This window comes from Centrocercus urophasianus, unplaced genomic scaffold, assembly GCF_019232065.1.
Source record: "Centrocercus urophasianus isolate 14NV4802_14NV808 unplaced genomic scaffold, USGS_Curo_1.0 seq_49, whole genome shotgun sequence".
NCBI classification, from domain to species: Eukaryota; Metazoa; Chordata; class Aves; order Galliformes; family Phasianidae; genus Centrocercus; species Centrocercus urophasianus.
In genome coordinates, this window is record NW_024885077.1 from 1,176,438 (window position 1) to 1,201,680 (window position 25,243).

Consider the following 25,243-nt stretch of genomic DNA (forward strand, 5'->3'; position numbering starts at 1 on the left):
CCTGGCCTTGCCAGCAGATAAGAGGAAGCAGGGAGGCACCAACTTGCATCTTGCCTTCGCAGGATACAATGGTATCATCCCCCAGCCTCCCATAGCAAACAGGAGTTATTTGGTCACAGGCTAGTTCTTCTGCCAGCAAACAGTCCTGAGCACCATCTTCTGAAGGCAGACAGCTCCAAAGATGGAAAATTGTCCACACAGCGATGTTGATTGCCACACAGCACCCATCACTTGCCTCCTCAACAAAATACCTCAGGAAGCAAGCTTTGAGCCAAAAAAAAAGCAAAGAAGGATTCTCACATAGTGGCAGGGAAAACAGCCCTTCTGGGTGTTTGGAAGAATTGCTTCGTGCAAAAGGACTTGTGCTTTGATAGGACAAGGGGGAATGGTTTTAAACTGAGACAGGGGAGGTTTAGGTTGGATGTTAGGAGGAAGTTTTTCACACAGGGGTGGTGAGGCACTGGCACAGGTTGCCCAAGGAGGCTGTGGATGCCCCATCCCTGCAGGCATTCAAGGCCAGGCTGGATGTGGCTCTGGGCAGCCTGGGCTGTTGGTTGGTGACCTGCACACAGCAGGGGGTTGGAGCTGGATGAGCACTGTGCTCCTTTGCAACCCAGGCCATGCTGTGATTCTGTGATTGCATCTGGCTGAGGTGCCCTGGGTGGGATGACCTGCAGCTTGTGGGCTGTGAGGAGCTGGCAGTTTTAGGGCTGACATGCTGCCAGCACATGGAGAAAGCAGGGCCACTCCTACCTCTTGGTGGCTTGGAGGCAGCCGGGTGTCTTCAGGCTCAATGCACTGAGGCTGTTTGCCCATTTTGCCAAGGAAAATGCAGTGCCGGCTCGTGTGGGTGATCCTCCATAGGCACTGCCTGTGCCTTTTACTGTGGCTTAAAGACAGGATTCCCCTTGAGCTTTCCTCTCTATTTGTGTGTCCTGTCGAGGTCCACATGAAGGTGTTGCTCCTTGTGCCCATCTGAGAGGTGACACTGGGTCTCATGTCCCCAACCAGTCCCACAGCACTCCTGCTCGTGTCCCCATGGTGATGCACACCTTCACAAATGATCCAGAAACCCGAAAGCTGCGGGGCACAGCACCATCCCCGCTTCTCCAGCCTGATTCTGAGCTTGTTTCCCTTCAGCTCATGGTGGTCCCACGTGGAGATGGGTCCCCCCGACCCTATCCTGGGGGTGACCGAAGCTTTCAAGCGCGACACCAACTCCAAGAAGATGAACCTGGGTGTGGGAGCCTACCGGGATGACAACGGGAAGCCGTACGTCCTGAACTGCGTTCGCAAGGTGAGCCTGGCCCCAGAGCAGGGCTGTTAGCAGTGCCAGTGCTTTAGAGACACAATACAGCCAGCTGTGAAGCAGTAGGGGATAAACCCTGTGTGCCCCATTCCCATCCAGGGAAATCTAACTTATTGCTGACTGACAGCAGTCCTTGAACCAGCTTTGAGCACCAAGGTGTTTCTTGAATAAACTGGCATTCCCTGGGCTGGCCCACATGGGATGGAAGAGCTGACGTTGTCCCCTTACTGGATTAGTCTTAAAAACTCTGCTGAGCCTTTGTTACCAGCTTGTCCTTAAGCCAGTCTAAAACTCCAGCCCAAGGAGCTGGCTGTGGACACTGCCTTGGAGGGGATTATGGAGCCTTTCGGGGCTCTGTGTTAGAAACAGGCTGTTAGAAATAGCTGCCAGCTGAAGTGCGCATCCACTGGCTGGTCTTGGCGTAGGGAGGATGTGTTGTCCTTGGTTCTCATTGGCTTGAGATTTAAAGCCATTCTTTGCCCTCCGTTTCCTGGGTCGGCACGTGCTGCAGCTGTGTCACAACCAGGCAGCCTGGGTGGTGTCACAGGAGGAGCTTTTTGGTGCTGTGCTTGTCTTGCTGCCCTGGGAGCACAGGCAGGGTTCCCAAAGCAGACTTTTTCTGCTTCTCCATAATATTTGAGTCTCCCAGTCTGGCAGGACTTTGCTTGGGCAAAGAAACACGTGTGTGTGCAGCAGCATTAACTCACAGTGGGCCAGAAGTGGCACCCAGTTCCCTGGCTCTGCCAGTCTGACACTAACAGCCTCTGTGGTAAAAGCTGAGTGTCACCACATGTGTGCTGCTGCCCCAGCTTTACTGGGCTGTGGTCTGTGGAGGGAAGCTCCTGTCAGCCAAATTTTGACCCTTTTGAGTGAGCAAATGTGAAGAGAAGCAGCGTGGAGCTGGCCACCGTCCTCACCGCGGTAATCTTCCCGTGCTGAATGTGTGTCCTCCTTTCCAGGCGGAGGCCATGATAGCATCTAAGAAGATGGACAAGGAGTACTTGCCCATTGCAGGGCTGGCAGATTTCACCCGAGCATCAGCAGAACTCGCACTGGGTGAAAACAGTGAAGCCTTCAAGAGTGGCCGGGTGAGGAGCGGGCTGGGGAGCGGTGGGTGGGCAGCACTGAGACGTGTGGTCGCTGCGTGGGCACCCGGCAGAAGCAGAAAGGCTGGTGTGGGTCCCAGCAGAGCTGCTGGCTGGCTCACAGAATCACAGAATCACAGAATCACAGAATCACCCGGGTTGGAAGGGACCTCAAGGATCATGTAGTTCCAACCCCCCTGCCTAACAGGGCCACCAAATATACACATTCAGATCAGGTTGCCCAGGACCCCATCCAACCTGGCCTTGAACACGTCCAAGGACGGGGCATCCACAACCTCCCTGGGCAGCCCGTTCCAGGGCCTAACCACTCTCCTTGTAAAGAACTTCCCCCTAACATCCAACATCCTGGCTCACCCCAGGATAACTGCTTCCTCAGCAAGCAGCCCTTCCCAAGGTGGGGTCAGAACCTTGCCAGGGGTCCAACTCCCTGCCCTGCAACAGGAGTTGCTGATGCCTGCCCCTCCAGCCCCGTGTCCCTGTTCGGGTGTGCAGCCGCAGGGCTGTGCAGCTGCTAATGCTGCTGTTGGTTGGGCTGCTCCCTGTATCCTACTGCATCTGCTTACAGCCTTGTGTTCTTTTTCCCTTGCAGTACGTTACTGTGCAAGGTATTTCTGGGACTGGATCTCTGCGAATTGGAGCCAATTTCTTGGTGAGTGGCTGGGTGGAGAAGGAAGGAACATCCTTTGACAAGAGCTTAATCTTTGGTTTTCTCTGTCTGCTCGAATCTGGCCAGTCTGTTTGAACACGGTGTCTTTTTCTTCGTCAGCAACGGTTCTTCAAGTTTAGCCGTGATGTGTATCTACCCAAACCGTCCTGGGGCAACCACACACCCATCTTCCGTGATGCTGGCCTGCAGCTTCAGGCTTACCGCTACTACGACCCCAAAACGTGTAGCCTGGACTTCACAGGTGCCATGGAGGACATTTCTGTGAGTTGCTTTCCACGCCTGGATGCAGGGAGGTGATGTGGGGAGAAGGGCGAGCTTCTTTTGTTCACCTAAACGTGGTGAGGAGCCCGATGACACTGAGTTGTGGCTCTGCATTGCTCATCTAAACCATCTTGGGGCAACAGTCTCACCTCAGCGGCTGAGGAGAGTGCTCAGATGTTGTTAATCACTCGTTGTAATGTCTGTCATAGAAAATTCCAGAGAAGAGCATCATCCTCTTGCACGCATGTGCTCACAACCCCACTGGAGTGGATCCCCGGCAGGAGCAATGGAAGGAGTTGGCATCCGTGGTGAAGGTGGGCATGAGGGTGTCCTGGAGATGCTGTGCATTTCACAGGAAAACCACATCTCTGTACTTTAATGGGTAACGTCTGGTCGTCATCGAGTTACAGGCTACTCCCTGCCCTGAAGTTCCTGTGCTGAAGGCAGGAGCCACACTAAGGCACCCATAAAGCTCCTGTCTGAGCAGCAGGCTTTCTGCTGGCGCCTTTTGGGAAGGTGGGGGAAGCAGCTCTGTGAAGAGAGCTGTGGCAAAGTGAGCAGTGATAGTTCAAGAGGAGTCTCCCAGTTCTCACATATTAAAAACGCAGGAAGATGTTTCACGTGCCTGGTGTCTCCTTGCAAGGTTCATCTGGGTACTCAGCCACACTGTTGCTTCTTTGCTGGCAGAAACGGAACCTCCTCGCGTACTTTGACATGGCCTACCAGGGCTTTGCCAGCGGGGACATCAACAGGGACGCCTGGGCTGTGCGGCACTTCATTGAGCAGGGCATCGACGTCGTGCTGTCCCAGTCCTACGCCAAGAACATGGGGCTGTACGGTGAGTTGGGTGGCTGGGGTGGAAGATCTCTCTGGATTAGGGGTGGGTGTCCTGGTGGAGATGCTTCGCGTCCTCTCAGTTCCAACTGCTGCCTGCGCCCAGCCTGTAGCATTGAACGGAGCGCAGGAGGCAGCCCTTGGGAGCTGGTGGAGGTCTTTCCGTGGAGGAGTCCTGCCCCAGCCCTGGGTATCCTTGAGCAGAAGCTGGGAGCTGACAGCCTGTGTTTCAGGAGAGCGTGCAGGCGCCTTCACGGTGATCTGCCGCGATGCAGAGGAAGCCAAGAGGGTTGAATCACAGCTGAAGATCCTCATCCGTCCCATGTACTCCAACCCACCCATAAACGGAGCCCGCATCGCCTCCCTCATCCTGACCACCCCTGACCTACGGAAGGAGTGGTAAGAAGGGGCTCCTAAAGCTCGTGGCAGCAAGGCGGCGTCTCCCTGTGGTAGCCTTGTGCTGTGCTTGCTGCACTGCGGGCAGCCCTTACTTCAGGCTGCAGCCAAAGCCGTGTGCTACTGCTTTCCTCTAGGGAAATCCCCACCCAGATCTGATTGCTCCAGCTAGTATCAGTCTGGCCTGGCATGTAAGGGTTTTCCTTGTGCTACTGAGGCAGAAAACACTCGAGGGGGTGGGGGTGGGGGGATAAAGCTTCCCTAGGTTGAAGGCTGCTGGAGCTGCTAGTCAAAGGAGTGCAAAAGAAAACCAACTGAGGCATTGCGGCTGTGCTTCACATCAGGGGAAGTAGAAGCTTAAGCCCCTTGGGAATTAAAACACAGGAATGTCACCCTGGTGCCCTAAGCCTCTTTCCTGGTGCCAGCCCATGCTGCTCCAGCAGCTGGCTGTGCAGAACAAAGGCTGGCTGTGTGTTGTGGCCACACTGCTTTGGCAGGCTGGCACCTTGCGTGATCCAGCAGAGATGTCTCCTAGCTGCACTGCATTGGAGCAGAGGCTTCCTGCCTGCACTGGGGGGTGCCCTTAGTTCTCCCCAGATACTATTTTATGTGGGCTTTGGGCAGTGCTGCCAGGAGCCCCCAGCTCTCCTAGATCTTTCAGAAGCGAGAGCTGCCGAGACTCTGGTAATAGCATCCAACAGCAGTGGAATGAATAAGTAGTCGTCCAGCCAAAGCAAGAGGTTCACAGTCCGTGGGCTTTTCTCAGCTGTGGGTATGGCTGTGTGTCCGTTCCGTGGTTGGCTATGGACCATGACTGATGGCACACCCGGTGCTTTTGGGGTGCAGGGCTCCTGCAGTTGGAGACAGATTGCTTTCTGGGTAGCTGGGGAGGGAGTTGTGTTGGCACATCCCTGCTGTGCTCTGAGCAGTAACTGGGTTGACTTGTCAGGCTGGTGGAGGTGAAGGGCATGGCCGACCGGATCATCAGCATGAGGACTCAGCTGGTGTCCAACCTCAAGAAAGAGGGATCTTCCCACAACTGGCAGCACATCACTGACCAGATTGGCATGTTTTGCTTCACGGGGCTGAAGCCTGAGCAGGTAAACGTGGTTCCTCTGGTCTCAAGGTGTTGTTTGTGGTGCTTGCCAGAAAGATACAGAGTGCTGGTGCCAGAATGAGCCCATGGGGGCAGGTCTTCTCAGAGAGGGGCATCTTCCCCGCCTGCAGAACTGGAGTACCGTGGGGGGCTCATGTCTGGCTCTGCTTCCTGATGTTCTTGTGGAGGTTGAAAGCAAATGTATCCTGCTTATCTGGCAGTCGGTTGGTGCTGCTCTGAGGTGACTCCTGGCTGAACATCTGCAGAGTTTGCACATTGCCCGAGAGCTGAGCGGCAGCTCTTGCTTTCCCAGAGCTCTGCAGGTGGTTGGATGATGGTTCTGCTGGCACCCAGCTTATGTTCGATTCTAGCAAGCTGTATAAATTCACGCTCCACAACAGAATAGAGATAGGGCTTTAATTTGAACTCTGCTCTTTCGTCCCAGGTGGAGCGGCTGACAAAGGAGTTCTCCATCTATATGACGAAGGACGGACGAATCTCCGTGGCAGGAGTTGCATCAAGCAATGTGGGCTACCTGGCTCATGCCATCCATCAAGTCACAAAGTAAAGACAGAGGCCTGCGCTGGAGCTGCTGGCCTTTCCCCATCAGTCAGAGAAGGGGAGGGAAAGGGAGGAAGGAGAACGCTTCCAACCACAGCACTTAGTGCCGCTGCTGAATGTATCTTGTAGATGAGTTGTTGTAGAAGCCTCTAGTCCAAATTGCACCACGTTGTGGAGCAAGGACGTGATTGCTGGCTCCCTGTATCATCGCCATTATCTCCTGCTGCTTGTCCTTTGTCCGTCAGCCCCAACACCCATCTGCACTGGAGGGAGTGGGAGGTCACTGCTCTGCGTCCTGCCAGTGTACGCACCAAAGGTGTCCCTGTGCTTGTTTCTCCACGAGAAGGCTTTACCAGGCTGCTCACCCTAACAGCAGCAGGCAGGGAGCAGGGTGGGCTGGGAGGGGGGATGTTTGGGTTCATCTGGTGACCCACACTCAGCCTAACCCTGCTGCCTGCAGGTTCTGTCCTCCTCCACCCTCTGCTGCTGGACTTGGGCTTAGCCTGGAAGTAGGCAGCGCTGAAGCTGCCATCTTAGAAAGAGTGTAAAGGCTCTGAGGACTCGTCACTACTAAAATGTGCTCCGTTGTGGGCTTTGTTGTTTCCATCTGGGACTCTTTCAGATGTCATTCACAGTGGCATTGGTGTGTGTGTGTGTGTGGCAGACTCCTGTCACTGCTCTCAACCTCTGCTCCCATGCTCTGAGGTCGAAAGATTTCTTGCCCCTCAATAAGAACTTCTGAAAACTGCTCTGTGGCTCTGTGTGTCTCCCCAACCCCTGTACCCCCATCCCAGCAGCCCTATGAGCCCGGATGAGCTGGGCTGTGTCCAGCCTGACCTGGGGATGCAGTGGCATCCACCTCATCCTCCCTTCATCCCAAGGGCTGGAGATGCTAAGTGCAGGAGGGAAGGATCCCAAGGGCGGTCTGAGAGCTGGCCGTGCACAAACCATCCTCTCCTTTTGCAGGGGAGAGTACGGGCTGCTCTGCACGCCAGAGAATGGCTGAAGTTGGGAGGGACCTCAAAGCTCACCCAGCGCCGAGCCCTGCCGCAGGCTGGCCGTCCCCAGCTCGGGCTGCCCGGGTCCCATCCGCGGCCTGGGGCGCTCACTGCATGCATTGCTCCGCTCTGATTTTCAATCCGATCCGGAGCCGCTCGGGAGGCGTAGCGCGGGGCGTGCGGCGCCGGCGCGGTTGCGGTGAACGGCGGGGCGGGGAGAGAAAGCGGGGCGGCCCCGGCGGGGGGAGGGACGGGCGTGGACACAGCCGCGGGAGGCGGCTCCGGACCGCAGAAAGAGGGAGAGATCGCCCCGCCCGGGTGAGCGGGGGGGTCCCGTTGGGTCTGGGGGGGCTGGGGGCGCCCTTAGGGTGCAGCCTGGGCGCGGGGGCCGCCCGTCGTTCCGCCGGGTTAAACGCGATCCGGGCGGGAGGCCCGGAGGTTCCCCTGGGCCGTGCGGGTTCCCCCCCGAGCCCCGCAGGCCTCCGTCCGTGCTGCGTGGCCGTGCGCGGGGACGGGGCGCTGCCCGGAGGCGCCGCGCGGCCGTTCCCGCAGCGATGCCGCCCCGCGCCGGACGCGCGCTGCGGTGGTCGTTGCGTGTCTCGCTGAGCCCGGCCCTGACCTTTACCCGCAGCACGTGGGTGGCAGCTTCTGCAGAGCTTGCAGAAATTGGGGCCGGAATTCAGGACGCTCAGCAGGGCTCGTGCCCGCAGCGATGCGCGTCCCGTGAACCCAGCGAGGCGGAGGTGAGCTCTCCTTCCCTGGAGCGTCCCCGTGCCGTGGGGCGCCGGCTGTCCTCGTGCCCTACCCCGCTGTCTCTCTCTAACAGAGGCTGCAGGGGTGCTGGAGGATCCTCGGCAGCCTCGCGTTCTCCTGCTGCCCTTTGTAGCGGTGACAGCCTGGCTGTTCGCTGTCGCCAAACCCGATGGAACCGATGGTGCCCCGCGGCATTCGGCCGACCCCGGTGCGGGAGCGCTAGCAGGACGCACGGCTGGGAGGAGCGGGCCCTGCCGGCAGGAGGATGGCTCAGGCCGCCGGGAGCATCAACACTGACTACAGGGACTGGGAGTGGAGCGCCGATGCCGGGGAACGGGCCAGGCTCCTGCAGAGCCCCAGCGTGGAAGCGGTGCCGAAGAGCGAGGAGAGCCAAGGGAACGGAGCCGGGGCCACGTCGGCGCTGGGCGCGGTGTTCATCGTGGTGAATGCTGCTCTCGGGGCCGGGCTGCTCAACTTCCCCGCTGCCTTCAACATGGCTGGCGGCGTGGCTGCGGGCATTGCGCTGCAGATGGTGAGAGCTGGGGGGGGACAGCCCTCGTCCCACGTCTGGAGGGGCTGGGGGGGATGTGGAGCTCCATGCGGGGGCCGTGGGGAGGAGGAGATCCCGGGTGGAAGCCGGCCAGGTGAAGCAGAGGTTCAGACCTCTGAGGGGCAGCAGGGATGCTGTACGCGTTTTGGGGTGGATCTGGGAACGTTGGCTTGCTGCTGCCTCACTTTGTCCCCTCCCTGTGTCTCCCTTACCCCAGTGCATGCTGATCTTCATCATCGGAGGACTGGTGATCCTGGCGTACTGCTCGCAGGCCAGCAATGAACGGACGTACCAAGAGGTGGTGTGGGCGGTGTGTGGGAAGGTGCCAGGTGTGCTGTGTGAGGTGGCCATCGCCGTTTACACCTTTGGCACCTGCATCGCTTTCCTCATCATCATCGGAGACCAAGAGGACAAGAGTGAGTGCCCCAAGGAGCAGCGGGTCGCATCCCTCCTTCTGGAAAGGGGAAAGGACGTGATCCTTTGGGTAGACGTGGTGCTGAGCAGCGCGGCTGGGGGGGATGGATAGGGGTTGGATCTTAGTGGTCTTTTCCAACCGAAATGGCTCTGTGATTCTGTGACCTATCTGTGCCCACAGTCATTGCTGCTCTGGTGACAGAGCCTGAGGAAGCAGGGAGCAGCCACTGGTACACGGACCGCAAGTTCACCATCAGCATCACTGCCTTCCTCCTCATCCTACCCCTCTCCATCCCCAAGGAGATCGGCTTCCAGAAGTATGCCAGGTGGGTAGGAGAGCCCTGCAGGACTGGGGGGGTGGTCTGGGGACAGTGGGTGACAGCACCTGGTGTCTTCCTTGGGGGAAGAGAAGAGCGGGGATCGTCCAGGTTGGAGGGGTCGGGATGGCCCAGGCTGTGCAGGCAGAGGGATGGGGCTGAAAATGTTGGGAGGAGACCCTCAGACATCCTCGGAGCTGGGAGGCAGGATGCCGATGGCTTGCTGTCCCCCCCTGCAGCTCTCTGAGTGTGATTGGCACGTGGTATGTCACCGCAGTCATCATCATCAAGTACATCTGGCCTGACAAGGAGCTTGTGCCTGTGGAGATTCCTACCAGGTGCGTGCAAGAGATGTGATGCTGATGGGCTCAGCTGGATTTCCAGTCCTCCAGCGCAGGATTTGAGGAGAGCAATTCACCTTTAGCTCTGCTACAGCTGCATCAAACCCCAGAAAGGAGAGATCTGGGTCTCCTTTGGGTGATTTTTGGTTATTTCCTTTGCCCGTGTGACTTTCCTTTCATTCACAGTATGGGACTATTTCTGGACCCAGGGTGGGCAGGCACGACTGCTCCAGGCGTTTGAGGGCAGAGCAGAGTTAAGATCGGTTTTTTTCACTACCCAAATGGATCCTTATATTTATTTTTTAGCAGTTCTTTTATTTTTGATCCCAGGAAAACCTTTATCCATGCAAAAGCTCTGTCCCAGGTGGGAGCAATTGGTGGCTGAGGTGTGGACAGGTCAGCAGAGGAACCAGCAGTTCCCACATGCCCCTGCTCTGACCGGTGGCCGTTTCTCTCCCCAGCCCCTCCACCTGGATGGCCGTGTTCAACGCCATGCCCACCATCTGCTTTGGATTCCAGGTAGCTTTGAGCAGCACACGGGATCCTGTGCATCTCCCTGCTGCTCCGGCTCATCCCATAACGTGTTCCCTCGCTCTTTTCATGTCTCTGGCAGTGCCACGTGAGCAGCGTGCCCGTCTTTAACAGCATGAAGCAGCCAGAGGTGAAGACGTGGGGAGCAGTGGTGACAGCAGCCATGGTGATCGCTCTCTTTGTCTATACCGGCACTGGTAAGTGAGGGGACCCCATGGTGGCTGGCGTGGTCCTTGGAGGAGCTGTGAGCTCCTGGGGACAGACGCTCTGCTCAGCAGAGGGACCTTGAACACGCATCCAGAGGGTCTTGCCCTGAGCCCTGCTGAGCGTGCCCTTCCCTGGCAGGTGTCTGTGGCTTCCTGACCTTTGGGGCCAGCGTGGACCAGGATGTGTTGCTTTCCTACCCCTCCAATGACATCCCCGTCGCCCTCGCTCGGGCCTTCATCATCCTGTGCGTGCTGACATCCTACCCCATCCTGCACTTCTGCGGCCGGTGAGTGAGGAGAGGCAGCGGGGCTGGCGCGGGCAGGGGGGCGCTGCTGGGAACCCTCCTTCCTTCCCGTGGCTCTGTGCCCACAGGGCTGTTCTGGAAGGCCTCTGGCTCCGCTACACCGGAGTGACGGTGGAGGAGGACGTGGTTCGGGAGCGGAGGAGACGCCTGCTGCAGACCATTAGTTGGTTCCTCCTGACTCTCCTCCTGGCTCTGTTCATCCCTGATATTGGCAAAGTCATCTCTGTCATCGGAGGCTTGGCCGCCTGCTTCATCTTTGTCTTCCCAGGTACATCTGTGGTCGGTGGAGGTCTCGTGGCCTTGTATTGCAAAGAGGGAGGGGTGGGATGGGAACGTAGCAGCTAGGAGACCTTTAGAGAAAGAGGTCCAACTGGTTTTGACTGCTGTCTCTACTCCAGAACTGGGAGTTGGGAGAAGCAGCGGGCTGGGTGAGAACGGGCAGGAGGAAGGCTTATCTCATCAGGCAGCAGCATGCTCTGCCCCTTTCCAGAGCAGGCTGGGAGGTGGCTGGGGTTGGGCTGTAGCACACCCCCTGTGGGCTGGAAGGGGGCAAAGAGAAACAGGAGAGGACGTGTCCACGCTGCCCTTGCCTCATTGGGGCTCAGTTCAGCTCCCTGGTCTGCAGGGCGTCTGCTCAGTCCTTGTCTGGGTTTAATGTGCCTCCTGTCCCTCTCAGGGCTCTGCCTGATTCAAGCCAAACTCTCCGAGATCCAAGAAACCAGAGCAGTCAGGTAACAAGCTTCCCCTCTCCCTGCTTTCCCTGTGAGATTTGGGCATAAAGGTCCCCTCTAAGTGCATCCCATCCTTTTGCATCTGCAGCTGGTGGGCCCAGGTCAGCTACGGGGTATTCATGGTCACCCTAGGAGCCTTCATCTTCGGACAGACCACTGCCAACGCCATCTTCGTGGATCTCGCAGCCTGACCCCTCCTCCAGGCAGGACCCTGCTGCTCCTGAGGGGAAGTAGATTTCCCATCAGACTGAGGGGGAGCAGGGAGAAAACATTTTAGCATACTGGGAACGTCCAAGAGGAGTGTTGAAACGCAGGGCTTCGCTGGAAGAGCCCTGCAGGGACTTGTGTCTTGTTGTCTTAACACACCAGGCAGTCAGGCTTGCCTTCTCAGTCCTGACTTCCTGGTGACGGAGGAGAACCCCACTCACTCCGTGCTGACATCCAGGTCAAATCCTTCCTGCCCCTCTGGGGTGGGCTTCACTAAGGGATCCCGTTGGGGTTTGCACAGGAAAGCACACTGCTTCCCTCAGTGTTGGGGGAGCTTCTTTCCAGCACTTTCACAGCTTGAAGTCATAGCATTAGAGGGAGGCAGTGTGTCTTGTTTAAAGGGAACTAGAGACCGTGCTTTAATTCATAGTTGGTGAGAGTGTGCTGCGATCAGAGCATAAAACAAATGGTGCACCTGCAGAAAGGGAGAAAGCAAAGGGCTGATGGGTCCCGGCTGATTTCCATCACCTCAACGTGAGTGAGTTTTACTGTGCATGAGCACAGCAATTCCTCCGCCACCTTAAACCCATGAGCTTAGACAGTGACGTCTCCTCTGTCCTCTTCCGTGTCTGTGCTTGGTTTTAAGTTTGCTTTCCTGTGGCTCGTCTTGCCAGCCTGCAGTTCTATCCTAGTGCTAGCAGGAGTTTTCCCTCCCATTTTCCTCTGACCAGGCTGCACTTGCTGTTAGGAAATGGGAATGTTGCATGAAGCCTGATTTTAACTTGCCATCTGTGGGAGGGGGGCCGGGAAGAGTTCAGGAGCAAAGTTTACATTGTCAGCCCCAGCCTTGGGGCTGGCAGACTCACTGGAGAAGGTGCTGTGAACTGAATCTGCTTACTGGAAACACTACACTAGAACCAAGCTCTTAATTTCAAATCCTGTTCTTCTGGAGTGCAAGGCCGAGGAGTGGGCAAGGTGTAGGTTTTAAGGGATGCTCTGGGGATAAAGCAGGCAGTATTAATCCGTTTCCTATCGTTGCCATTATTGTTCTCATTTGTGCTGTGGCTGGTGCTGCTCTGGGATGTTCCTCCTTAGCCTTTCCCAATAGTTTCATTTCTGCTTCCTGGTTGTGGGTTTTTTTTGTGTGTAGAAGTTCTCTCAGCTGCAGATGAGGATTGGGGCAGTTAAATCTCAGCAGCCAACTGCTGCTGTTGAGACTTTAAGGTCCCTTGGTCTTTGGCTTCTAAATTCCTAGGCAGGGAAAGATTGATGTTCGTGTATCCTCATGCATGGTCTCAAAGCAGTGCTTGGCAGACACGGGACGTGGCCCAGCCTGTGACGGTGGGAAGATGAATGGTGACACGTTGATGCAGTCCTTGCCATGTTCCTTTCCCTCTGTGACCAGCCAGCAGTGGATGGGAGGACGGCCTGTGGTACAGCTTGCTGGGTGTCATTCATCCTCTCCCTACAGTGCTTGTGGTGTATGGATGTGATCTGACAAAAGGTGGCTTCAGCCTGGCTCTCACATTCCGCAGCTCCCAGGCAGTGCTGGCACAACTCTGGGAAAGAACTTTTCACCTAAATGCACATTTCTTTCCAGAACCTGCTCTGTAATCTGAATACTCCCCACCTTCCCCCATCTCTCTGAGGCGAGATGGGGAAATCCAGACAGAAAATGAGAAGGAAAGCCCAAATAAATTGTTGTGGGGGACTCTGTGAAGTATTGTGTCCCTCCAGTCTCTTCCAGGATAGCTCCAGCCTCTGCGCCTTCTGCTTTTCACATGAAAAGGCTCCAGCAAACCTCCTGTTTGCATCACTGCCGTGTGCTCACCTGGGAACAGAGGAGGGCTGTCAGAGTGCTGGGCTCTTCAGAAATCAGGCTGTGTTTCAGGGAATACGAAGCGTGCAGTGTGTGAGCATGCACAGCCTGCTTTCCTAGAACGAGAACAAGAGATGGAAGGAGCCAGAGCCTGGGGTTAGTGGGTGTTGTGTCTAAACACAGCATCTGTGTCCATCTGTGCTGCACGTGGGAGCAAGGACATCACAGGCACAGGCTGTCTCCAAGCCCCTTCTGGCTCGGGCTTCCTTGTCCATACTTCCCTTTTTTCCTCCTTTCTTTCTTCCCCTCTTTTTCCTCTTTCTCTCCTTCCTTCCCTTCCCCCTCTCCCTCCTTCCCTTCTTTCCCTACCCCCATTTTCTTTCCCTTTTCTCTCCATTCTCTTCCTCCCTCCCTCCCTTCTTCCCCTTTCCTTTTCTCCTTTCTCTCTCTTTTCTCCTCTTTCTCTCCCTTCCTTCCTTTTCCTTTTTTTCCTTTTCCCCTTTTCCTTTTCCCCTTCTCCTCCCTTCCTCCCTTCCTCCCCTTTTCTCCTTTCTTTCCTTTCCCCCTCCCTTCTTTCTTTCACTCATTTCCCCTTTTCTTGCTTTTCCCATCTTCCCTTCCCTTTTCTCCCACCTCCTCCAAAATGCATAAAACAGCAAAGATCCCTGGATAAGCACCTTGGCTGTCTCCACTGGCTTTGCAGCAGCTGCAGCACGGTTCTGAGCATGAAGGAGAGCCCAGGCAAGCAGGGCTGTGGTCCTTGTGGGGCCTTCAGGTACAAACCAGGCCCAGCCAAGACTGCACTGTGGGCTGGAGCCGGGCTGCGGGACGTTTGTGTCCTCACAGCAGTGCAGGCAACCAGAGATGCTGCTCAGTTTTCTGTCCCCCTTGGTGCTGTGTGTGGAGGTGGGTTTGCATTGCGCCCTGCTGTTGAGGTTATGTGGTGACGGGGCTGTTTCTCTGTTTGCCTTATCACTCCTGTGGCTGTTTACAGACTTTTTATGTAATTTTTTTTTAAGTGCAAAAAGAAAAACAAAAAACCCAACCCTGGATGACCTTGACTCAATAAAAGTGAATTGTGATGAGTAGCCCAGGCAGGCGCAATGTGGTTTCTGCACGGCTTTGTGGTCCCACGGGGCAGAGGGTCCCAAAACGCCAGCAGGACCGGCTGAGGGGGGCAGAGCCCAGCGTGACGGGAGGGCTTAGCGTCACAGAATCACGGAACCGCTGAGACTAGGAAAGCCCCAAAGACCTCCAAGCCCACTCACCCCATCCCCTCAGGGCCCGCACAAAATGGCGGCCCCCCGGCCCACACCACTGCGCGCCTGTGGGGGGCGAGCGGCACGGACCGCACCACCAACCCGCGGGGGGGGGAGGGAAGCTGCAGTACCGCAGTCCGGCGCTAGAGGTCGCGGCGCGCGGGCCGTACCACCGCTGCGCGTAGGGGGGAGGCGGTCGGGAGGACCGCACCACTGCGCGGAGGGGGAGGCAGTTAGCACCACTGTGGGGGGGCTGCTCCCCCCCTCCCTTCCCCGTGACTCCGGGCGCCCTTTGGCGCTCCCCGCCACTTCCTCTTCCTGCCTCGCGTTGATTGGCCGTCCCGAGCGGCCAACGCTTGTTGATCTCCGGGGCGCATGCTCCTGCCCAGACGCCCGCCGGCTCTCATTGGCCCGAGCGCTAGGAAGGAGTCCGGCCGGCTTCGACCAATCGGAGTTCGTTCCTCGCTCCGCGCTGAGGGCCGGGGGGGAGGACGGCGGAACGCTCCGCGAGAGTCAGCCGCGCTGATTGGTCGGACGGCACGGAGCTGCGCGCTCCGATTGGCGAAACGCCGAGCGGGGGGGCGGGAACCTCCGCGCGTCCCTCCCCCTCCACCCCCCGCTGGCGTGCCGCGAGGGGACGGGGGAGGGGAAAGGCCGCGACGTGAGCGCGCGACCCCGTCCGCCATTTTGTAGCGCAACGGCGGAGACCAGAGGAGAAAAGCGCGAGCGGCCGCAGCTCGCCGCCTTGCTTCGGCCCCGCTGCCTCTGAGGTGAGAGCTGCGGGCTGGGCTGGGGGCACCGGAGCCGTTCATGGGGGGGGTGGGGGGGGAAGAGGGAGAAAGCAGCAGCCTGGAGGGGGGCACGGCGGAGGTGCGGGGCCGGGCGGATGGAGCGCGGCCTGTGAGGCCCGCGGCGCTGTGTGAGGCCTGGCGCGCGTTGCTGCCTCCCTCAGCTGCGTTCGGCGCTCAGAGCGGCGGCCCGGCCGAGTTCCGGCTGCCCTCCCCCCGCCGCCCTGCGAGCTGAGCGGGGTCCTGTGGAGAAGCGCCATCCGCAGGGCGCTGGGTCGTCTCCTCTTGGCGGGGTTGGCTGTGGGAGCGCTGCTGCTGGCTCGGCGGGCCCGGGGAGCACAAGGAGAACCGGCAGCAGTAATACCGCCTCGGGGCTGCAACAGTTGGCTGCCCTGGTAGGAATAGCTGTGTGTGTTTGAGCAGTCCCCTTTGGACGGCCCGATTTCTGGCTATCAGTGGAGCACCAGCTGTTTGTTTGGGCTGAGTGATTGCAGTCCTTCCAGGACTTCCAGGGAGTCTATAACCAGGAGGGGAGTCACAAGAGTAGAGAACAGCAGGACAAGGGGAAATGGTTTGAAGTTGAGGGAGGAAGATTGAGGTTGGATGTCAGAGGGAAGCTCTGTACTGTGAGAGTGGTGAGGTGCTGGAACAGCTGCCCAGCGAGGCTGTGATGCCCCGTCCATCCCTGAAGGTGTTCAAGGCCAGGTTGGATGGGGCCCTGGGCAGCCTGGGCTGCTGTGAAATGTGGAGGTTGGTGGCCCTGCGTGTGGCAGGGGGTTGGAGCTTCGTGATCCTTGAGGTCCCTTCCAACCCTGGCCATTCTGTGATTCTATGACTTATGCCTGTGTTTACAACAGAAATGAGGTAACCTTAAGGAAAAACAAACAAACAAACAAAAAAACCCAACAGCAACACACGACTGGTACTTGAAGGCCAAGGAGCGCTGGAACAGGCTACTTAAGGGGGCTGTGGAGTCCCCTTCTCTGGAGTTATTCAAGACCCTCCCAGATGCTTTCCTGTGTGAGCTGCATTAGCACAGGTTTGGACTGGGGGATTTCCAGGGGTTCCTTCCAGCCCCTGTGGTTCTCTGATTAATTTTTAGATACATCTCCAACTCACACCTGCTCACGAGTCCATCCTTTTAGAAGGAAGTGTGACATCTGCTATCAATGGAATTTGCCTCTCTTTCTTCTGAAGCAGGCAGCAGCACAGGTGTGGTCCTGATAAGTCATTCCTAGTGCATGTAACTTGAGTGCTTCCTGTTTCTAAGGTAACTACGTTGGCATTGGCTAAAATTATAGGTGGGTCAAGCCTGGGTGAGGTGACTGTCATAAACAGGAAGCACACTGGCGTGAGTACAGTGAGGCAGTGAGTACACAGTGTTGTGTGACACTTTCTAGAGTGTTCTTCCCTTATATGTGTTGTTTTCTGGCCATTTATCCTTCTAGCCTGGTTTCTCGAAGGCAGGCTCACAGCAAACTCACTTTCTCCCTGTCTCTCCTCTTTGGAGAAACACCTCATCCTGTTTATCCATCTAGCACAGCACTCTTGGTGTTAATTGTATGATTTATTTGTGTGATGCTTTCTGGCAGGAGTTGAGAACCTCATCATTGAGATCCCTGAACATGTGCTGCCGTTGTAACTTGAGTTGTTTTATCCTCTACCTGCAGTACTTAAAGCCTTTGCAGCCCTTGAAGCTCAGTGGGAGTAGTTTCTTAGTTCTGCAAAAATATTAAGAAAAAAAAAACCCAAAGTTTGGCTTAAAGTAATTTTGGAGTTGTTTTTCTGCTAAATGTGTACTGAGGACTTGAGGTTTGTTTTGTCATCCTCAGCAGCGAAATTTGTTTCTCCTCCTGATCTGCTTCTGGTTAGTAGGGAGTGTTCGAACTTGTTGAAGTGTTTTGGCCACACCTGACTACTGGTTACATATTAGCCCTCTCAATCATGTGCGTTTGGATTCTAGCCTACAATTGTATCCCGTTTATGTTGTTGTAACCCAGCAGAACTCTGCAGCATTGAAGAGAATCAACTGAAGCTTCTCCCCTGCCAGATGCTGGGTTGCTGACCCCTCCGTTTCCTCAAGGAGCACTCAGGCAATGTAGCACTGTAGGTTTCAGCAAATATTTTCTGCCTCTTAAAAGTTTGCTCTGTTGCACAGTACAGAATGGCAGTGTTCTAAGAGCTCCCCAGTGCCGTGTCTGAGAGCTAATCCACTTACTGTATGGTAGGCCCTGTAACTGCAGGTTTTGTCAGCAGGTGCAATGCCTTGGTAAACTCTTTCTGGCTTAGGCCTGATTGTTCTGGACCTGTCCAGGAGGGAGGTTTGTCACAGGGACTCAAAGCTGCTTGAATTCTTGAGGCCAGGGTAGGGAGATTTATTCCCACTAAGAATACACACATCTAAAAATAAAGCCTGCCTTGCATAGCATTCATAGCTTCCTTAATCAGTCCAGCAGAAATTACGTTCAGTCACACAGGGAGGTACCTGTGCCTTCTTTCCTGGCAGTGCTGGATTTTGGGAACTGCTGTAAGTTAGGTTGCACCATTGGAAACTTTGAAGCGCTGGTGGGAGCTGCAAGTGTCTGTGCATGGGGATACATAGCACACAAACCGTATAGCTAGAGTGTAGGTAGGAAGCCGCTTCCTTCAGCTACTGTGTTCTGCCCTTGAGTCACTGTGTCTGCTCACGCTTTGGTTCAGCTTCCATGGAAAGGAAAGCCCTGCTTTGACTGTTGTGTTGTTGAGCACCCAGAGTTGGCGGTCTCTGCTTTCCAGCAATGCTGCAGCTGGGCTGTGTCTGTTTCTGCAGGGCTTTGTGCAGCAGCAGGGAGGGTCAGGCTGTAGGCATGTGCTTTCCTGTGGCTCAGCCCAGCTCTGAAGTCCTGGGATATAAAGCCTGCTTTGGGGTAGGGTGAGTGTGAGTGTTGTATTTGTATCAGCCTAGGAGCAATATCCAGAGCAATGCTATTTCTCTTCCTGGCGGCCAGAGAGGGAGACTCTGAAGCTTGACTTACTGGCTGAGGAATGACAGGATTGGGGTGCTGGTGTGGGTCCTGCTCCTGCGTTTGTACCAGGAGCAGGGTTCCTTTGTCAGCTCTTTGTGGGATGTCTGTAATCACTGTGGCAACAATAATCTGTTTGTAACAAACACTTGTCAAAAGCTTTAGGTTGTTATGGTGAGAACTGCTTGAAAAGCATGTGCCTGCAATGCCTGCTGATGCTGTCTGAAACCCAGTTACCGTTTACAGAAGGTCAGCTGCCATCCTGCTGGCCTGTCCTGGTCACCTCTGTGCCCCCAGTTCCTACAGACCTTCTGCACTTAATGGGTTATTAAGCCTGTGAATGAAGGTGATGAGTTGTAGCCTACCAGAGGAACAGAAATAAATCCGAAAGCTTTCTGTGATTCTTCCTGTTGTAACTTTCAACAAGTTCTGAAATTCTTTCGTGACTCTTCTAGCTTGTCTTTGTCAGCTGGACTGCTTTCACTATTAGTTCAAATTGTAGTTGGAATGTCTTTGTGTGAATGGGAACTGTGGTTCCTAGGAGCACGTGGGGTTTCTATGGCATCATAACAGGTTGCCCAAGGAGGCTGTGGATGCCCCATCCCTGCAGGCATTCGAGGCCAGGCTGGATGTGGCTCTGGGCAGCCTGGGCTGCTGGTTGGCGACCTGCACACAGCAGGGGGTTGGAACTCAGTGATCATTGTGGTCCTTTTCAACCCAGGCCATTCTGTGATAAAAGTTAGCTTTTTTTTTTTTCCTGTGGTGAAATGCACTGCTTATGATGTTCATCTTCTGGAGGACCAAGGGGAGAATTAGCTGTGTGTAAACCTGCCCGTCCCTGCAAGAAGCACGCTGCTGCCCTTCCACTGGAGCTGACCTGTGGGCATCCTTCCTGCTATGGCAGGAGGAAGTGTTAAACAGGCAGGTGGTAAAGAACAGCTCGAAGTGTGAGTGAATACCTCCTGTGCAGAGAGGGAAGGGGCAGAAGCTGCAGCTCTGTGTGGTGCAGCCCTGTCTGCTTGCTTCACCGCTTCCACCCTTGGGAAACACCAGGGCTGCTTCCCGGAGCCGCTTCCCCCTGTATCCTGCGACTGCTGCTTGTGCAGAACTTGCTTTGGGATGCAACTGTATCGCGTTGGCAATCTGTGATTTAACAGATGAGATGTCAAGAGCCAAGGTTTGTGTTGTCATAGGAATCCATTAAGCTGGCACGCTTGCAGTTCTCGCTCACTGGAAAGCTGTTTCTCTAGGAGCCAAATGTTAGGGTCAGTTTCTTGCAGCTCTTTGTGTGCTGCTCATTCACAACCGCTTGTTTTGCTGCGTGCCACGGAGCGCGGTGCTGTTTGATAGCAGCCAGGCAAAATGTGACAGAGGTGGCCAACGAGCACGCTGTGTGTAAACTCCTGATTGGTGCTGGGAGCGGTGGTGACCTGTGACTGTCTGACCTGTGATTGTTGCTGTGTGCTGCCTCATTTGCTATGCATCTCGTTTTCTTCTTTCTCACAGTGCTGAAAGGGCGGCCGTTCTTCCAGCTGAGCTGTTTGCTGGCTCCTTCAGGCTGGCACAGTGCAGAAGGGCATAAATGTGGTTGGGTGCTGTGAAAACAACGAAGCTTGTGTTGCAAAAACTTCATCATGCTTTGCTTTCCTGGTGGATGTCGTTATATCAAATGCTTTACATAAGTTAAGCCTTCAAAAGCGTCTGTGTTATCAGTGTTAAACTTCACTTGGTTTGCAGCTTAGTTTACAAGCAAGAAAAAGTAAACAGCTCTGAAGCATGTTACTGAATTGTTCTGTTAGTACAGAGGAAGCACTGTCTTTTTGACTTTATATGAATAAACAGAAAAATACTTGTCACAGAACGTTATCAGTTAAAGTAATGGCGGTGCCTGGAACAGAGCTGTGAAGTTGCTACAGAACTCAAACCTGATGCAATTTTGTCTTGCAGGTGCCATGTTTCTGTACAGAGGAAGACAACTGAGAAAGAGCTGAAGAAAGCAACACAACCAGATACAGGCTAATTGGGGGAAAAACAATTAACCTGTCTCTGAGGTGACTAAAGGGGAATAATGGTGATTTTGCGCCGGGCTCGGCCGCCTGCTTCCGCCCCAACCAGCAATGAATCTTGACTCGCTCTCGCTGGCCTTGTCTCAAATCAGCTACCTGGTGGACAATTTAACCAAGAAAAACTACCGAGCCAGCCAGCAGGAAATACAGCACGTAAGTAAAGCAGCGATGTGACTGAGGAAATCTTGGAGAGAAAGAGTGTCAGGAGGGGTTTCTCTCCTCGATTGAATTGCGTTCCACAGCGCTCTCCCGTGCACGGCTCTGTGCTGCAGGATGTGGGGCTGCAGCTCCCAGCTGTTCCTGCTTGGATGGTGGTGTACAGCAACCAGTTGCTCTCAGATCTGAAAGCAGCATGACTGTGGCTGTGCGTTACAAGCAGCCTCTGCTTGTGGAGTATGGCATGCAGAGCTCTCCTGAGCTCTTTCAGGTTCATTTTTTCAGCTTCTGGATGCTCTGCAAGAGCATTAGGTGGGAGAGGGTGGAAACTATATTTCCTTGTTGGAGCTGTTCCACTGAAAATGAGAGGACGTGGTTAATCTGAATATCTTCACCTACCTTGAGTGGAAGAGTTTTGCTCTTTGTTTCATTGATGGAGCGTAGCATGCTGGTAAGTCAGGTGAGCTTCTGTGACCTTGGGTTTATAGGCAGAGTAGCTGTAGCTTGAAACAAAAAAATCTTAGATCTGGGCAAGAATTCTGGTTTGACTGACCCTTTTAAATATAGAGCTGATTGCAGAACGGGCTGGAAACAGCTGTCAGCAGAGGAGTGTTTAGGAGGAAGTGAATGCTACTGAGCAAGTTTCAGAAACTAGTTTAGATGGGTTCCCAACACAGCTGGGCCTGTTAAACATTTGTGCTCACAAGTTCAGTACTTGCAAGGGTGTGAAATCCTGCTGTCCTTGTCAGCCTGTTTCAACAGATGAGCAGCTCCTGAAGCAAGGTGTGACTGAGGTGTGACTTGCAGATTTAACATGAAAAATTATGTCAGCATAATAAATGTCTAGGTTTGAGAGAATGTATGATCAGTCTTCTTTTCAGCTGGAATCCAGATCTCTAAAATGGGGGCAGGTTCCTCCTCATCCTTCACCGCAGACCCCTTGGTGCGTTGAGAGACTGCCAGTGCAAATGGCTGGTTTGAGTGTGTGTGGCTGTAACACAGTTCAGTACTCAGTTCTTCAAATCTCCATGCTCCCCTGTTGCCTTTAACTTGCTAGTATTACTTGTGTCACCTCGTGCAGTTTCTCAGATAGTTGCAGGGATAAGTGCATGCTTGAGCTGTCTCCATCTTGCTCACGCTGCTCAGTGTGAATTTTTGGCATAACTCAGTTTTACAAAGCTCGTGCCTAAGCGTACAGAGTATGTGCAAAAGCATACTTGCAACTGTTCTCTTCACACATGATTAGTGAAAATAGCCTCTGATCTTAAGCTGCTGGCTTTCTTCCAGTTTGCACTTCTGAACAAAGTGCCGTCGACTTTAAATGCATCACTGGAGAACGTAAAGGTGGCAGGGCTGATTTTTGCTTTAATGTGCTTTCAGTGACCATCTAACATGGGTGATGCTTTAAGATTGCTTTAAGAAATGGAACGTGTGTTTAAGAAAAAAATCTTCTATGCATTTTTGTCAGAAAAATAAATTCAAAAGAGTGACTTTGTTCAAAATGGGTTTGGTGGTTTCCTTTTTCCTAAATTAGTGGTGAGGAGAGAAGGGCTTTGAGGGCAGACTCATCTAGGAAGGCAGAGCTCTCTGTGTTCTGTTGAACAGAGCTGGAAAGCAGTTATTTCTGAGCTAAGCCTGTATTTGCCTGAGCAAAGTCCAGCTTTCTGTGTGATAAATCCAAATGCATGTGGTTCTACTACCTGTAGTTTATAATGAAGCTCAGTTGAACAGTTGCCAGAAGCAGGCATGCTTTGTACAGAAGAGCTAGCAATTCCCTTTATCTATTTCCCAGGAAAAAAAACTTGTGTATCAATGTAGTAGAGCAGAGAAATGCCTATGCTGCAATTCCAGCAGCGTTTCCCCCAATGGCATGTTTAGTTTTCAAATGCACAACCTTCTGAAGTTACTTCTAAACAAGGAAGGAACCTAATTTTGATGCAGAGATGTACTGATAGCTTCACTGTGTACAGTTCTCTTCTGCATCCATCTGCTTTGATGAATTCATCTGGTGGTAGCTCACTAGAAGTTGGATCCGGCTTCATGCCAGCCTTGTTACCACGTCTGAATCTACGTATTTGGTTGGGATTGTTTTCTGAAGCCCGAACCAACTCAGAGTTTGTTGACTGAGCAGCTTCCTACAAGTCGTGGAGAGTGGCTGCCCCTGGAGGCGGTACTGTCAGCACAGTTGAAGTGGGCTGTCTGCTCTGGGCTGATGTATCAGGGCACATCCAGTCAGGATGCAGGGCTGGCTCTGACTTGGATGTTCCTTCCCAGCTGAACAAAGCTTGGCAACCTCTCGGATAAGCAAAGGGAGGGGAAGCATAAGGTCAGATAATGATAGAGGAATGGAGCTGAAAGCCATCAGTCAGCAGAGCTGAAGCGGACGCAGCCTGAAGCAGTGCAGTTTGTCTTTTTGCACTAGGAAACCACCAGCAAGCAGGGAGGTTTGTGGCAGGGTGAAGCACTGAACTTGATGGAAGGAGCTGGAGTGCAGGCAGAGCTGCTGGGGCATGCTAACATGTCTTGTGGAAACAATGGCAACATCTCGCTGATGGATGAAGGTTGGATTTGGTGTTTGCTGCTGTTACTTGGACAAATAAAGTGACTTGAAGCTTCTGCCAGTATGGATTCTATTAAAAGCAAGTGATGCGGTGCAGTTGGGTAAAACTTGAAGAAATGAACAAACACTGAAACAGTCTGAAGGTTCTTCAGACAGCAAGCTGATGAGCTGGGCTGTGGTCAGGAGTTAAGGCAAATGATGGGATGCTAACGAAGATGTGGCCTTACGAAGAGTTAGAAGTGGTTGGTTGGTGTTTAACAGGTGTGGATCACCTATTTGTTGCTGAGCTGTAGAATTGGCTGAATGAGCTCTAATGACAGGGGAGAAGTCTCAGCCACAGGTGTTCAGCATGTGCTGTTTGCTTTTGAAGTTTGCCAACAGGCAAGTTAGAGATAGTTGTTTTGGTTTTTTTTTGAGTTGGGAGGCAGGGAACACTTACTGTGTAGTGTTTTAAAAGAGCCTGGAGTAATTATGGCAGTCAGACATGAGCAGGAGACAAAGTGGAAGCTGCAAGCTCAGTGAAGCTGCAGTCCAGCGGCCTGTCTGAGCTACAGCCCTTGCCTTGCAGATCTGCATGCTGTCCCAGGGCTCTGTGCTCTTGTGGGCTGAGATACAGAAAATATAGGAGAAAAATACAGAGAATTGGGACTGTGGCACCACGTGAATCCTGCTTTAGTGGCAGAGAAGCTTTAAGTCTTTTTTTCACGACTTAAAACCCCCTTCTCTTAGCTTCTCTTTAAGGATAAGACCTGTGAAATGCATGGCTTCTGTGCCAGTGACTCGAATCTAGATTCTTCTCCTGTCACCTTTTATATTTCTAATCTGCAAGTAGATTTAATGACTTGGCTTTTAGGTTACTGATTAAAAGGGGCAACGTTCTCATATGTGTAAAAACTGCAGACAAATGAACCACTAACAGAACTGCTGTACCCGTGGTGTTGGTCCCAGAGGATGCTTTATAACCACTGTTTGCTACCGAGGCTTTCTTGGCTGTTTTCTTGCAGATTGTGAACAGGCACGGTCCCGAGGCAGACAGGCACTTACTACGCTGTCTATTCTCGCACGTGGATTTCAGTGGCGATGGTAAAAGCAGTGGCAAAGATTTCCATCAGGTAAAGTCTGCAGACGGGCTGTTCCTTGTTGGGTTGATGCGTGCAAAACCTGCAGCAGGGTGTGATCTGAGGGGTGAAGGTGGTAGCTGCAAGTGAACGTCAGTTACGGCATCTGGCTTTTCTTGACAACTCTTCAGCCCTCTGAAAGGGCAGATAACAGCAGGACAAGGGGAAATGGTTTGAAGTTGAAGGAGGGAAGATTGAGGTTGGATGTCAGGGGGAAGTTCTGTCCTATGAGAGTGGTGAGGTGCTGGAACAGCTGCCCAGAGAGGCTGTGATGCCCCGTCCATCCCTGGAGGTGTTCAAGGCCAGGTTGGATGGGGCCCTGGGCAGCCTGGGCTGCTATGAAATGTGGAGGTTGGTGGCCCTGCGTGTGGCAGGGGGTTGGAGCTTCGTGATCCCTGAGGTCCCTTCCAACCCTGGCCATCCTATGACTGCCAGTACTCTAATCTGAAGACAGTAAACTACTGATAACTGACTCTTAAAGTACCTTGATCTGGGAAAACAGCTTACGTACAATTGGTTTTTTTCACTACACACAGTGCTCTCCTTGAAAGCCTTTGTCCCAAAAAGCTTTGTCCCAGTTCACTAACTGACACTTCTGGTGTTAGCTCATGTTTTTCATCCTTAAGCAATATTGGTGTGGACTTCTTAACTCACAAATAAGAACTAAATGTTCTTAGATGGTCTTTTGCAGTGTGTGAGGGTGCTCACAGAAAATAAATGTCTCACATTTCAAAGCAGTTTTCTTTACCATTTAGAGGTGAGTTCTTGGTCACTTTCTTAGTCTTAGAGAGAAAACCAAACTGAATCTGAAGTAAGCCTAATTGAAAAGGAATGAGTTCAATGAGCGTGAATGAAAGTTTAGGCACTTGCAAGACTTCTGTGCTTTATGTTT

The 25,243-nt window shown here is 53.8% G+C and overlaps 3 protein-coding genes across 10 annotated transcripts in view; all 3 read left to right on the forward strand.

The window, feature by feature from the left end:
* GOT2 (glutamic-oxaloacetic transaminase 2) overlaps positions 1-6,978 on the forward strand; it is an 11,086-nt gene extending 4,108 nt beyond the window's left edge. Inside the window, exons 2-10 of the mRNA XM_042834750.1 lie at positions 1,141-1,297; positions 2,269-2,397; positions 3,005-3,064; positions 3,182-3,343; positions 3,553-3,657; positions 4,031-4,181; positions 4,411-4,576; positions 5,523-5,673; positions 6,115-6,978. Coding sequence (XP_042690684.1) covers positions 1,141-1,297; positions 2,269-2,397; positions 3,005-3,064; positions 3,182-3,343; positions 3,553-3,657; positions 4,031-4,181; positions 4,411-4,576; positions 5,523-5,673; positions 6,115-6,237 — 1,204 coding nt within the window. The 3' untranslated portion in view covers positions 6,238-6,978. The remainder of the gene's footprint in view (positions 1-1,140; positions 1,298-2,268; positions 2,398-3,004; positions 3,065-3,181; positions 3,344-3,552; positions 3,658-4,030; positions 4,182-4,410; positions 4,577-5,522; positions 5,674-6,114) is intronic.
* A 482-nt stretch (positions 6,979-7,460) lies between these two features.
* SLC38A7 (solute carrier family 38 member 7) lies at positions 7,461-13,303 on the forward strand. 3 transcript variants are annotated; one of them, XR_006171447.1, is made up of 13 exons: positions 7,461-7,546; positions 7,860-7,971; positions 8,055-8,513; positions 8,749-8,947; positions 9,127-9,271; positions 9,502-9,600; positions 10,065-10,122; positions 10,217-10,331; positions 10,480-10,627; positions 10,714-10,913; positions 11,322-11,376; positions 11,465-12,117; positions 12,888-13,303. XR_006171447.1 is itself a non-coding variant. In XM_042834747.1 (12 exons), exons 3-12 carry the CDS (start codon positions 8,247-8,249, stop codon positions 11,565-11,567), a joined length of 1,389 nt encoding a protein of 462 aa, XP_042690681.1. In that variant the 5' UTR covers positions 7,461-7,546; positions 7,860-7,971; positions 8,055-8,246; the 3' UTR covers positions 11,568-13,303. The 3 variants fall into 3 exon arrangements, 2 of the variants coding, with proteins under 2 accessions (XP_042690681.1, XP_042690682.1); XM_042834747.1 differs by having other exon boundaries at positions 11,465-13,303; XM_042834748.1 differs by having other exon boundaries at positions 8,115-8,513; positions 11,465-13,303.
* A 2,016-nt stretch (positions 13,304-15,319) lies between these two features.
* The window catches only part of CNOT1 (CCR4-NOT transcription complex subunit 1), a 52,848-nt gene continuing 42,924 nt past the window's right edge, over positions 15,320-25,243 (forward strand). For all 6 annotated transcript variants that reach the window (XM_042834733.1, XM_042834734.1, XM_042834737.1 and 3 more), the window contains exons 1-3: positions 15,320-15,431; positions 20,399-20,670; positions 24,238-24,345. In XM_042834733.1, the coding sequence (XP_042690667.1) occupies positions 20,569-20,670; positions 24,238-24,345 (210 nt within the window). In that variant the 5' untranslated portion in view covers positions 15,320-15,431; positions 20,399-20,568. The remainder of the gene's footprint in view (positions 15,432-20,398; positions 20,671-24,237; positions 24,346-25,243) is intronic.